Source organism: Athene noctua, chromosome 3 (assembly GCF_965140245.1).
Source record: "Athene noctua chromosome 3, bAthNoc1.hap1.1, whole genome shotgun sequence".
NCBI classification, from domain to species: domain Eukaryota; kingdom Metazoa; phylum Chordata; class Aves; order Strigiformes; family Strigidae; genus Athene; species Athene noctua.
This window is the reverse complement of record NC_134039.1, coordinates 6,298,129-6,312,584: the sequence shown is the minus strand read 5'-3', so window position 1 is coordinate 6,312,584 and position 14,456 is coordinate 6,298,129. Positions and strand designations below refer to the sequence as shown.

The window sequence follows — 14,456 nt, the reverse complement described above, 5'->3', positions numbered from 1 at the left end:
ATGATTCTTTCCTTCTCCATCCAAGCAGTTAGAGGGAATAAGCAACTCAGGCAGAATTTACGACAGATACAATTTGTAGAGTTCGGAGTTCCCTAAATAGGATTATTTTATGGTTGAAAAAAGTATATAAAGGACAACCACAACAAACAGCACCGACTGTATTTCAATCCACAGTGGAAAACATTTCGGTTAAACTATGACAACTATCTAGGTAGATTAAAATGTCTTAAAGAAGATGGTACAATGACAGCATGAGAGGGCTCATCATCCTTACATAGGGAAGGGAAAGAGGAAAAATTCCTTGTTTAAATAACAAAAGAAAAAACTTCACGAACTCGTAAAGGAAGTATTCTTTAAGGAAACAATCTAGTGACTCTTAAGATTTGAAGTGTTGTATCGTATCTTATACGACCGCGTTTTTATGGTTATGACTTGCTCAATTATGCCTGAATCAAATAGAAAAGAAAGATGACTTAAGCATGTAAATTTAGAGAGAGACTTAGAGGCATGCAGCTAAATTTATCAGCCATCTCTGTGAGCGATCACTCTAAATAAAAAGTTTGGAAACCAGTCGCTGCTGGTTGCTGATGAACTTTCCATGTTTTTGGCACTCGCCATCCTTTACTTAATGGACTAATCTGCAAATCAAAACAGGAGGAATATCTGGACACAAATCCATCCTAAGGTCTGTTCTTAAGAGTGAATATTTCTCCCAACACTTATTTTTGTGTCGGGGGGGGTGGGGGGTGGGGGTGTGACTTCGTTGACAGAAATGCTAACCAAAGAAATAAATTTGTCTAAGATTTGGAAGTAATAATAATAAGAAAAAAAAAAAAAAAAAAAGAGGGAGAAGCCAGGGGGAGAGAGCAGAGCTTATGGCATTCTAGTTCTGTGTCTCTGTTTCACCTGTTTTACATGTCCTATAATGACTTCTGAATATGGGTAAGAATAGCAACACATGCTGTCAGTTTGACCAAAGGGTGTGCGTGTGCATGTGTGTGAGTGTGCATGTGGGAGACAGAGAGAGTATGGGGGGAAGGGGGGGGACGGGGGGGGGGGGCGGGAGTGGATAGACCATTAGAGTGAGAGACATTCCTGCAATAAAATCCTTGTCTTCTGAGAATCACAGTCCGGAAGAGATGGTTATGATTTAACAAAAGAATTCTCTAAAATGTTCCCTGGTGTTAATACTGTTCTTAATAATATAAAAAGATTTTGCCAGGAAGAGGAATAAAACCGTCAATCGGATTAAAAAAAAAAAAAAAAAAAAGAAAATAGGCACATGATGGGGTTTTTTTAGAGCTCACAAGGGAAAAAAATGACCTTTATGACGGTTTTGTCGTTTTCAAAAAAATGCCTCATTCTCTGAAATTCCCCAACCAGGCAAGGTTATTATAAATGGTAGGTAGGGAAAGCAGAGTGTGGCAATAAAGGGGTTAATCTGCAGAGCACAGAGCCATCTGGCTGAGCTGGTTTGTTATAATCGAGCAGATTATGTTCACGGGACTCAGAGTTTAAGGCTCCTCTCCCATAGAGCAACTCTGCACAACCCAAGCAGACCAACTTTGGGACTTTGAATGAACATATTTACATCCACCTTTCTCTTCATGTCGACTTTTCTGGAAACATTCACACGGATGCCATGGTTACTCCTACCACGGTAAGGGAAATTTGACGTTTTCTAATAGGGTCCTAAGAGGGCGGGGAGGGGAGGGGGGGGAGAGGGGTCCTTTAGAGAAGTATAATGGGGAGGAGGGGGGGGGGTCTTGTAAGCAATAGATCTGTCCCAAATGTTGCCTTTCCCATTGTGCCTCCTCCTTCCCCCACCCCTACTTGCCCTATAGCTTGCTTTAGTCTGAGGTTCCTCTCTCCTCCTGCTCTGCACGCTGTTGTTCAGGTCCCTGGCAAGAAAACAGCAGAGGAGAAATATGAGGTGCTAAAGGAATCTGATTTAAGAGGCAAAAGCAAAGGAGACCCTTGGTTTTAAGAGGGAAACCAGCAACTTCAGATATAACAAAAGGGGTTGCAAATCTTGAGCGTGGATTGCAAGAACCAGCCTCAGCATACGTAGCGTGCTTGCCCTCAGGGAAAGTTAGAGCCCATGACAAGCGAAGTCAAAATTCCCAATTTCTAGACCTGTATCAGGTAACTAACTTCACTGAAGCTTTCCCTTTTTTTAATTTTGTGTGTGTGTGTGTGTGTGTGTGCCAGACACTGGAAACCCTATTCATGACCTTTGAATCAATCCCCATTCTCCTCAAACCCAAACACTAAATTCTCTGGGAGGAACTGGAGATCAAAGGATTCCCTGCACATCTGTGTCTAGGTGAAAAAGATACACTCACTCTGTGCTAGGATGGCAGGAAAACTATTCTTACGCTGCAATTTTCAGTGTTTGGTAAGTGCCTTCTAGGAATGCAGCACACAACTAATCAACACAGACGCACATATAGAGAGCAAAATAGAAAGCTGTTTCTCATCTAAACAGCTGAAATACAGCTTAAAGCGTCAGTTACTGATGAATCCTTGTGGAGACACCAAACTGCTATTAGCCAAGAGGGGAAAAAGTCCTTGAATGGTTTAGATAGTTTTCTGATCAGTTCTTAATCCTTCATTAAAATAAACGGGAAAGCTCTGTGTTGGTCCTATCTCTTGAACTATAAATATGCAGTATCCGGAGAGATGGATATTTTGGATTGAATAGGGCTGCTATGCGCACATTCTCTGGTTCCTATATTGCAAAACCAGTTATTTAGAGATGACTCTGTGTGTGTGAGGGGGGTTGCTTTCCCCTCCCTCCCCCTTTTTTTTTTTTTTTTTAAATAGACAGAGATGTGTGCTATATGGTCCAGTAAATCGTTATGAGCTACAACCTTTCAGAAAGCACTCTTTGCTTTTAGGCTCATGTGATTTGTTGTATGAGGAGTGCAAATGGTATGTAAAGTTTGCCTTTACATTGTGCCTTCAGGAAAATACCCAGACAAATAGGAGAGACATTCTCAGGCGCAGAAATACCTGATCTGTGCGAGCCTGTAAGTGGAGGAGTGATGCAAGAAACACCTATAAATAAGATGTAAAAAAAAAAAAAAAAAAGAAAGGAAAATCTAATAATAATTAAAAAAAAGAAAAACTCGATTTATGGCAAAGCAGACAAAAGCAGTAGAGAATGGAAGAGAGTTCGGCATGGTTCCAGCTGCTAGTAGTAAAAAGACTGGTCTTAGATACACGTGTCAGTACCAGGAGCTCTGTGTGTGAGCATGGTGGGGGGGAGGAAAACTATACATGATTGCAGGTGGTGGACCCAAAATATGGGGAGAAGAGGATGTGCCAGCAGAGCCAGGAGGGGAGTGCTTTGTGTAGAAGGGTGCTATATACTGAGGTATGTAATACATGTAGGTTTAGGATTTTTTTTTTTTTTTTCCCAGGGATATAAGAAGTAAATAGAAGTAATGAAAAGATAGATTAAGAAGTTTGGAGGAAAAGTGTTATATACTGAAAATAAACTGCTATGTGTTAAGTGTTGCGTATTGGGATAATAAGGGCAGGTGAGTGAGCTTAAAATGGGGTCAGCTTAAAAGGGGAACTGCTGCAGGTCAACTGGAAAAAGAGGATCTTTGTGGGTGGAAAAAAGTTTAAGAGCTCCAAAGGGGAAGTAACACTTGAGAGGGATGGGAAAAGGTGCAGGCTGGAGGCTGGGTGAGCATATGAAAGGGACATACAAGGATGCTAGGGGTCTGCAAGGGGGAGGTAGGGTATGGAGTGGGAGTGAAGGGAGAAAGGTGAAAGCACAGGGCACAAAGGATGTTTGGAGGAGGAAGAAAAATGTGAACTATTGTCTATTTGGAGAAAGGTATGGAAAATAATCAGCTATGTGATGCTTGTGGGGGGTGTCTAAAAGAGACACCTCTGATTCTGTCGAGAAATAGATATGAGGATGTATTTGCAAAGAAGGTGTTAGTGTATGAAAGGGAAGGCTTGCGTGGTGATGGAAACAGATGCCGAGAAGAGGAATGCAGAGGAAAAAAACGAGCTGGATGGAGATAGGGTGTGGTGATGGTTAAAGGGCATAGGGACCCATAAAGGTATTTGAGGGGGTAGTTGCTTAGAGAAATTTCAGAGGAGGTTGGAAGCCTGCTGGAGTGTGTTGCCTGGTTGCAAAGGAGAGACAGATCTGGAGAAAAAGCCGTGTGAATGTGCTGTGAGGACATGCGAGACAGTGGAAGTCGTGGGTGCAGGGTGAACTGTGACAGGAATATAAAGATGTGTCAGGTCTTGAGAAGCATGAGAATGGGGATAAAATGAGGAATGTAGAGGCACGAGGATGAAATTTAGAGCTAGGTTTTCTGTAAAGATGCCTAGGCAAGAGGTGGTTTAGAGGAGGTATAGGTCGAGAGAGCACAGGGTGAGAGGAAATTTAGTTTTGTATTGCTTTGTAGCCAAACATAGAAAGTAGTGTAAAGCTGCAGAAGTGGTTTGGCCAGCAGAAACAGAGGCTGGCTCCTTACTGGGCAGTTGGGATAACATAGCGAAAGAACAGGCAATATGTTACCGGGGATGCTGTAGAGGAAAATAATGGAAAGTAAGGAATAATGTCAGGGGTGTGGGAGGAGGAGAACACATACACAAAGGAGTGATTTTCTGTAAAGAGAGATGTAACAAATGTGCTTCTATCTCTGTGGTAGGTACTGGCTAAGTGAAGTACCAAGAGGGACTGGAACAAATGTGCTAGAGGAGAAGTGACTAAAGATATAAAGGGGTGGGAGGAGAAGGAATGGGAGGGATAACTACCTGGAGGGCTGTACGAGCCACATGGCTGTACTCAGGTCAAAAGTAAAGTGTGAAGTGTGTGGGGAGACAAGTGGAGTGAGGAGCTGTAGGGCATGAAGTGGAAGTGAATGGGAATGACAGTTCATGTTATGAGGGGTAAGAAGTTTAGTGTAGGCTGACACACGATGGTGTGTGAGAAAGGTACCTGCCACTTTGCGCCTGCTTGTAAGGGTTGTGGAAGGGAAGGCGAACGGTGTGAAAAGTTGTGTCAGATAAGAGAGTTGTGCACACAGCATGCTCAAAGCAAATGAGGGAAGTACAGGTAAAGATTGCAGACCTGGGTGTGGGACCTAGAACAAGGAAAACATCTTATGGGGGAGGGAAGAGTGATGAGGAGCGGGGAAAAGTTTATGACGGCTTAAGCTGTCTGTAGTTATCTGTCTCTTCATTTAAGGGAGGCTGTGTAAGTATGCGAGGGGCTGCACATGCAAGCGTAGCAGCATAAGAGCAGGTTGGCAGTTAAGTGCAAGGGGAGAGCAAGCAGGAGACAGGTAAATGCATATAGTCCGTGATGATAACTGCGTGGGCACATGAGATGCCAGTTTTGTGTGCGGGTCAGGGACAGATGTGTTCAGCGAGTGTTGTGCTTACGTGACTGACAGAGCTGTAGAGGGAGGCATGTGGTGAGAGCCATCCAGCCAGTCTGCAGGGAGAAGTTGAAATCCTTGAGGGGCATGTAAGAGTCCAGGGTTGCTGTAAGGGATGTTTGTCTGTGTGGAAGTTGCAAACACGCACCCAGGAAGCCATGCTGGTGTGTGAGATGGGTAAGAATCACGCGCCCACTGCGTTTGTGGCACAACTCTCTGTGTCGAAATAAGTTATGTAAGACACACAACAGAGGTGAGTTTCGCCAGTGCTAAGAAGCAATGTTTGCATTGGGAAGGAGGGTAGGGAGAGATGACTAACTGAGAAAATGGTTTGGTGCGTGGGTAGCGATAGGACTGAAGGTGTGCTACATGTACTTTTCTTCTGCATGACATCCACAGCAGGCAGACTCTCCTTTAGAGATTTTTGCAGGCTTTTTCTAAAGGACTACTGAATAATCCCAAGAAAATCCCAGGATGTCTAACAAAAATATTTACACCAACTTCATTCGGAGGTATAACAATGCACCTTGTTTTCATGCCTTAAAACTTCAGTGTACTACTGGTGGCACAAAATGGCAAAGAGTTTTCTCTAGGACCAGTTAGCAGGACTACTAGGTAGTTAACAGTGCTGTTGGATGAACAACCATTGGGTTGAAATACACATAGGGAGTACAGATGTCAGTCATAGGAAACAAGAAATTAATAGCTTTCTCCATGGCTTGAAGCAGTACTGGAGTAATGTGCAGCTGGTTGAAGGCTGAAAATATAGGATACATCTTGGGTGTAAAACAGAAATACTAAGAACATCTTTCCTTTCAAAACAATTGCATACATTGACAACATCTGTTCTTCAGAACTGTTCTACAAACATCTTCATCGTTGGGTTTGCCTAGGGCTTTGGTGTCTTCTTAAGCACTGTCCTGCGCTGGGTAGGAAAGTGCTCATTCCCATCCGTAGCTGATCAGAAGATTGTGAGTAGTCCTGTGGGACTTGCACTGGGAGGAGACAGACCGATCACATCAAACTGCTGGCTTGAAGGCTGAAGCCTCTGAACCAGGACCTTACATAGCATCAGTCATATGAAAGTGCATGGATCCCTTTCTGGTTTATTCCAGGGATCAAATCCTGCCAAAAAAAACCATGTACCCTGTAAAATATTTGGCTAATACACAGTTAGTGCTTGTGGAGCCATAGGCTGTGTTGGGAACCCATTGTCCTACTTTATGCACTGGTTTCCCACTGCAGAGCCCAGTTCTAGCTCTCCAGCTGGATAATTTTTCCTGGCGGTACTTGGACCTGGTAGTAGCCCCTTTCTCTTCTGGTGGCAGTGAACTTCTCACCATGGCAGTTTGCAGGAGGTGGGGACAGTGGTCCGTGAAGGGGAGATGTGTGACTCCAGCCAGAGGTCCTGAAAACTAGGATTCAGCTGGGGTAAAATCACAGAGGGCATCCTGCTCAGCCCACTGCAACCACCATGGCCCAGGGTAATGCCCTGGCCTCCAGCCGCTCCTCTTCCTCCCTGCCTAGCCACTGAGAAAGTAAAGAGCAAATGGTGGCATCAACCTGCCAGCTGTCCGGGAAAAGAGAAAGGGATTGATGGGTACCATGAGTGCTGGAATGTGGCAGGAAGGGGATCAAAGCATGAATGACCAAGCTGTGTTTGAGAGCAAAGAACATGGGGTATTTGTGCCCACCTGGACTTCTTTGTAGCCACAACACAGCTAGAGAAATGTGTTTCCAAGGGCTGGAACATCCGGGTGTCCCTGCAGATGTCTGCTGGTGCGGGGCCACATGTTTGTCTCCTCGTGGTGACGAGGAGTGGACAGCGGAAAGCAGCGGTGTGTGGGTAGGGATGACAGAGGTGGATGGCAGCTGTTTCTGTGTGGGAGACAGCCATCCCTGTTCATACATCTGTTGGTGGGGGATGTGGGGATAAGGTGCTTTCTGAAGGGACAGATGGGATGTGCGTGTGAAGAGAGAAGTGGTAAGGGTGGACATGGAGTCGTTTCAAGGTTGTGAAGTGAGTGCTAGAGGGAACATACAGAGCTATGTTCCTGATTGTGTCATGAGCCTTAACTCCATAGACTCCTCCGCAGAAAGCCTCGAGGAAGATTATACTTCCTGAGGAATTAAATAAAACCCTACACCCAAGCATCCAATTCAGTTAAGACTTTCCTTCTCTCCCTCACATGGTACCAGCATCTTGCTGTGTGAGCAACCTTAGCAAGGTGGCCGTTTCCTTCAGGGCAAAAGGCATTTGGAAAGATCACAAGGCCATATGATCCTCCCTCTCTTAGCTTTCTCTGCCTCTCCTCTCCACCTCTTCACACACACGTAGAAAGGTCTTTCCCAGTTTGGCTTCTAAGTTTGCGTTTGAAATTTCCCTCTGCAGAAATAGGTGATAAAGATATGTGTGAATGAGGACACTGGTGCATTGGGGAAGGTTGTGTGTCTGTACGTGTTGAAACAAAGTTCACTGGTAGTCATGTGGACCTCAGAGAAGGAACATGTTGGTTGCATTTCAACGCACATGGAAAGGATAGCAGGTAATTCCACATTTCCATCAGGCAATGCTGGGAAACCAGTGTGCGTGACTCATTGCCACTCTGCCTGTACTTCAGAGGGAGTCACCTCCTGCCTAGCCATGTAAATATACAGATTCCATAGAACAAAGTCCACTGGCGTTATCTATTACAAACCTGTACAAATGTGATGAAAACATTCTTGGAGGTTTGCATCCTACAGGTTAAGATTTGCAGCACTCCTCCAACATTTCCTGTGCTTCACTTGCGTGTGTTGCCCATAATGGAACCACAGCAATAAATGTGCTTCTCAGTTGCTCTTTCACACCTTCCTGCAATAAATTCCTTTATTTTGGGTTTGTCCCTGCTATAGATTTTGTATGTTTTATCTCACATTAGCTGAGTTAACATGTGAGAAAATGTTAATCTAGTTAACTCAGAAATACGTATTTCTAGGCTATTGCCTACAAAAATTCACCCACATTTGTAAGAAGTGCAGATTGGTATCATGAGAGGTAACTGGCAGTTAACTGGAGAGTTACAGAAGGAAGTACATTGTACTCTCAATGAATGTTTAAAGACTCGTCTACGCTCAGAAGTGAATTCAGGTTGTGAGTGTGAAATTTAAATCCAGCAGCTGCTTCTGAATAGCTCTGTGGTTAGACAAGTTCTAAGATAGCATCCTCTACTGTGGCTTTTGCCACAGCCAGGAGGTGGACAAGCACACTCGCAAGACGAAAGCAGCTTTTGTCCCCTTGAGAGATGGGATTTGGACAGTATTTGGTTTCTGCTCCAAACGAAGATCAGATGTTCTGATGTTTCAGCTATCAGATACAGACCTCATAAATCTGATGGAAGCATTTAAGTAGTTTTTCTAGCATGGTGTATTTGAGGTAAACTTGAAATACCACTAGATGCTGAGATCTGTGATGAGCTTGGTTTCAGAAATACTAAATGATAATGATAAAACTGATACCTTAGGGGGGAAAAAATAGATAATATGTAGTCAGCTGACTAAAACCCCACTTTCCTTAGATGCAAAGGCTACAGAGGAAATATTAAAGAAATGCTTTAGAAGAATGTGGACACATGCCTCTCTACCATTCCCCACACGTTCTTACCCACTCCTAGTACGTAAGCAGTACGCACAAAACAAAACTGCAAGGTAGCAGCAAAAATAAAGTCCAGTGACACCATTTTAGAAAAAGATAAACTTTACCCTGCTCTGGATTAGGTAACAAAGCCACGGTCATTACGAGTGACATGTTATTCCGTGTGCTGGGGGTCTTGCCTGGATTCATTCCAAAGTTAGAACAGACTTATTCAGTTCATTGTTTTCAGCTCTTGTAATAAGTACAAAACTATTTGCTCCACTCATTTCTCAAACAATTTGCACGATCTTATTTTACGTGTCCACCTTTCCAAATGGATGATGCAGGTAACTCAGGAAAATTCTTCCTGAGAGGATAGGTTTTCTTTGATGTGTATTAACATTTGCATGTTCTCCCACTTAGATCCCCTAACATCTTGAGCAACTTTCCGTCCTCGTTACTTTTTAATGAATATATTCTTCAGATCTTTGACGTGAGCTGTCCTTTGTTTAATCCCATTCTTTGTCTTACAGAGTGCATATGATTTTTTTTTCTTTAAGCTTTTTCTTCTATTTTTTTAATTATGCATTTTTTCAGTTTTCTTACTTCCCTCAATTTCCTCCACATCTTTGTGGGACTGGAAGGTCCAAAAATAAAGGTGACATTCCAAAAGCAGGAGACCTCTTGCATCTCATTGTCTACCTTCTGTAATTATACTGACTTTTTGCACTCTATAGTCCTTTTTTCTCTTTCTCTCTTCTACTATAAAAGAACTTCTGTGTAATAAATCCAGCATTAATATATTGTTTAAATCATGGCTAGCTAATTTTCAGTATTATGAATTTCCAACTTCCTCCCTGATGTTTAATATAGGTGCTTTGAATTGATTTTCCCTAGACCTATTATCTCAGGCTTTTCCACTCTGAATCTTTTATTTTCTGCCCATTTTTCTAACCACTTTCTGTGTTTCTATATAACTTTTTTTTTTTCTATCCTTTCCATCCTTTCTATCCATTTTCAGCCCATTGCTGTTCTATTTTTCTGCAGCTTTACCCCTTAATGCTTTCGGACTGCTCAATGACACAGCTGAGGAGAGTGTTAGGTCACCAGACACCACCGCAGCCTCAATAGTCATCATTTACCAGCATCCTGTTTTATGGCTTACATCCAGTTTTCAGGCCAGGTTTGTTTTGCAAGAGTAGATGGGAGACACATAGAGGCTGAATGTACATATGTGCAGGAATGATGTGCAGGCATGCGTGTGTGCGAATGGAAGACGAGGGGTCAGTATGTAACTGCACTGCGAGAACAGTGCATCCTATTTCTTTGTCCTTCTCTTTCTGGCTTTCCTAGCACTGGCCTTGCCCTCCCTTTAGGCCATGTAAGACTGCCGTATAATCGCTCTCTGTTGCATTGACCAACCCGTTGCCCCTCTTGGAATTTTTCTACAAACTTGTGTGCGTTTTCCTGTCAGGGAGTGGGGCATCTTGTCATGACATCGGCGTGCTGAATAACTCCCTCTCCATCTCAGCTTTGCCACTTATAGAAGCAGTATCTGTTCACAGGCTGGGCTCCCTCACGGTGTTCCCACCTCGTCCCTCCTGCCCACCATGGATCCCACCCCCTTGCCCTCTACTTTCAGTTCTCTTAAGCACCGATCCTTTTTGTAGCACAGGGAAAACAGCTGACTCAGACTGGAAGAAGTGAGATCTCTCAAGACTGGACAAAATATGCTTCTTTTTTTTTAAAAAAAAGGAAAATAAATTTTTATCTGATTAGCAATGCATGTTATTAAGTCATCCCATATTGACAGGGACTACCTAGCAGCTTCTTCAGACATATAGAGAGTTGAAAGCAGCAGCAGTTAAAAACTTCTTGACATTAGTACCAATGAGGCTATCAGGTTTTTGAACCTGATGGCCCTAAGACCCAGAAAGCAGGATTTTCAAAAACAGTTGACACTTATTTTCAGCAGTGAACGGAAGTTTTAACATCAATAGTAATAGAAGCACAATTAATCCAATGCTATGAGGATCTGAAAGTCCTACAAACTAGAGCTCCTTTAAGTATTTTCATCCTTGTAAATAAGAATAGAAATAATTATGCTTTACAAGTCTGTATCTTCAAGAAGAGTCACACTTTCTGCTCAGGTGTGTATGGTGAGTACCACCATCTGCCAAATACATCCTTCAGCTCTTCTGTGTGGCACCGGCACATAAAGCAGCCTACATGAAGCCGGCTTTGCATGCCAGTATATCCCAGTCTTGCTGTATTTATTATACAGGTGCCACCTGAAAGTCAGCCCTGGAGAGACTGTGTACTGGTGGCATAGAGTGCCTGGTCTAGCCTGGCTGTTTCTGTCAGCCAGCATGATTTGCAACAGTTCCAACCATACTTCCATACCCATAGGAAGTATTGCCTTAATATGTCTTTCCTCCTAGATGGGGGGGGTGTGGGGGGTGTGTGGTGTCTATATGTACTTAGAAAAAAATGTTGAAACAATTTATTAATACAAAAGCTATTCATGAAGCAATCTGGACAGAGACTTTATGTTCCTGTTGAGAGGTTGAATTTTCTGTATTCAGACTGCCTTCGTAAGTTGGAAACACTCAAGACCAATGTTTAGCTTTTGTGTTAAATGAGTAAGTTACAGGCACTGAGAAAAGAAAAATAAGCTAAATACTACTACAAGATGAGTTTGGGTTTTGGTTTTTGTTGTTGTTGTTGTTGTTGTGTGTTTTTTTGTTTTGAGGTTTGCTGGTTGGTTTGTGGGGTTTTTTTTAACCAAAAAAAACCCCAAACAAACAAATAAACAAAAGCTTCATGGAGTTAACTCTTGCCCTGGGAAGCTAAAGCTGCTTTTCACATCCGCTAGGATAGGGAGTGGTCTCCCTTGGAAGAGTGTGCATTTTGGGGAAACAGATATGTTTTTAAAGTCCTGAGAAATATTCTAGTTTTTTCTATTTTTTTTTCTGTCTTTTCTAGGAACTCTTCCTGTTCATTTTGCTTTTTTCTCAAAGTTTGTTTTCATTTGCCTCATTCCTCTGAAATTAAAGCTGGTGACAGAGTTTGCTGTCCTTTAAACTGTCATTAAGCAAATCTGATTGGTGGTGTTGTTCTTCAGTGAATTCATTTGTTTATCTTAATCTTTGTGTCTCTGGTTCAGACTGTGCCTTTACTGCCTCAGTCTCTGATGACAGGTTTGACACCAGCACCTCCACTAAATTCAATGCATTTATTTCTGATTTACACAGAAGCGGGAGTCCCAAGCTGAGCAAATGTGGAAATCCACCTGCTTCTAGGCCAAATTCTGTCCCCAGTTGCACCCAGGAAATTCTACTTGAGTTAGTGAGACTGTAACCAAACCTTAGATTCTTGGTGTTTGTTTGTTTTAAAACCATGGATGCACATCCAAAGCACTGAAGTATGTTGAATCATAGAAATCAGAGAGGGGAAGAGAATATGCCTATACTAGGTGACTCATATACTTGATTGGAAAAATTGTAGCAAATCCATTTCTTTGATAGAATTTGCCAGTTCCTCAGAAACGAACCATTCCCCTATTTGTTCTACTAAATCTCAACCACGTTCCCCTGGACACCGAAGTTTAAAACCTGGCAGCTTCCCCCTTGCTCAAAACCCTGTCTCCTTGTTGACCTGTATGTTGGCAGCTATAGACATCAGCCATCCACAGCCAAGGAAACTCGTACTTGCAGATACAAAGCCAGTGAAACCTGTGGAGCTGGAGCTACCCAGGGCATGATACTGTTCCCTCACAGGGAACTCTGAAAGCTTGCTGGGCTTGGGAAGTGCAATACTGGGGTTTCAACCCCAAGCCCCAAATTAAGGCTGACATGTGGGTGATTCCCACAGCCCTTCCCAAAGGGGGGTGAGTTTCCCTTTAGGCTTCCCCCCAGGGTGCTCCGGCCTGGCAGACAGAGCCATTGGGTAAAGGAGCCCCAGGTGTCTGCAGTGAGTAACCCACGGTCAGGTGTCCCACTGAGGGATCAAAGCTGGGACCCCTTGCAGGAGGGGCAGTGTCTGTGTGTGAGGTGGGTGCCCTGTGCAGAGTTCCCTGTTGGGGAAGGACCTCCTGCCTCCCTGGGACTGGGCTCCACTCAGGTCTGGCTTTTGTAAACGTGGGCTCTGTAGAGATTCAGTGTGTGGCTTCCTTGGTCTGATGTGTTTGGCTTGTTGACTCGGTTGTTTCCCATCCCTTCTATGGGAGACTGCATGTCACCATTTATTCCACGCATTGTTGGTGGTGTGGTGTTGTTGTTGGGGTCAGTGGGATTGATGTTGATTATGTATAATCTGACTTGTTTGTACCCCCAGTGCTCACCCACGTACTGACCCTTTTGTATCAAATACAATTTGGTTATTGGTCCCTCTTTCTGCTGGCTGTGTCCTTTATGCTAGGCCTGATAACTGGCAAAATAGGAGGTCAAGTGGGATTCCTCAGAACTGGAGAATTAAAACCAGGAAAATGCATCTCCTAATAGAGTCTAATACTTCCTAATATGGTCTGTTGTCCTAAGATCCCAGCCAGCCAGATAGCATATTCTTCAAAGCTCTGTCATGACTAATTTTAAATTCATCAAGTGACTGGACTTTCATCACTCCACTTAAAATCTTCATACCATCTCCCATCCAACTTGAGTGTCACTCACTACAGTATTGAATGCTTTTCCATGTAAAAGTTGTTAGCAACAACACAGTCCTGGGTGGCAGTAGGACAGTTGGCAAGGGATGTTTTTAGAGGCTTGTTTTCAATTTTATTTTGTCATCAGTTAACTTCTAGCGGTCATTTTTAATGATGGTATTTTTTTTAGGAAGAAATGAAAATTAAGGGTATTGTTGAAAAACACAGAAATCTTTAAATAATTTGTTCTTGCGGAACAGCTCTTTTTCAAGAGAAAGACTTAGCAGCATCTCCCAAGGAAAATAGAGGTATGTCTATAGTTTAGCAGCTTTCTGGAGAGAGATCCAGAAAGAAACTTTATACAAATTGCCTACACAATACAGAACTTAGCTCAAGGAGAGTCTCACTATTCCCCAATCAATTAGCAAAACTGTATCAGGATAACCAGCCTTATTTCTGCTTGGCCAGCATTGCAAAGCTCTCCAGAAATAAATTGCCCAAAGACCCTGTTGGTTGGTGTTAAGACATCCCCATGTGTAAGGAGGCTCAGGTGGAGCTGAAAAGACAGCACTTTCTGCGCCAGCACCCTGCAGTGCCTGCAGCACAACTGCAGGCTGTGCCATGAAGAAGGCAGCAACTTGCTCTGCCACATCCCTGCAAACACAGTGAGGCTCCTCTCAGATATTTATCCTGTTTCGTGGGGCACGTGGACTGAGCCAGGGCCTTTTTCCAGTTTCTTCAGCACAACGTGCTCTTTTAGGATGACTGGAGTCAGAAATCTTCTTGG

General features: G+C 43.3%; 1 protein-coding gene across 1 annotated transcript in view; it reads left to right on the top strand.

Moving 5' to 3' along the window:
* The first annotated feature begins 1,524 nt into the window (after positions 1-1,524).
* The window catches only part of NTF3 (neurotrophin 3), a 56,180-nt gene continuing 43,248 nt past the window's right edge, over positions 1,525-14,456 (top strand). The window contains exon 1 of the mRNA XM_074901216.1: positions 1,525-1,660. Coding sequence (XP_074757317.1) covers positions 1,643-1,660 — 18 coding nt within the window. The 5' untranslated portion in view covers positions 1,525-1,642. The remainder of the gene's footprint in view (positions 1,661-14,456) is intronic.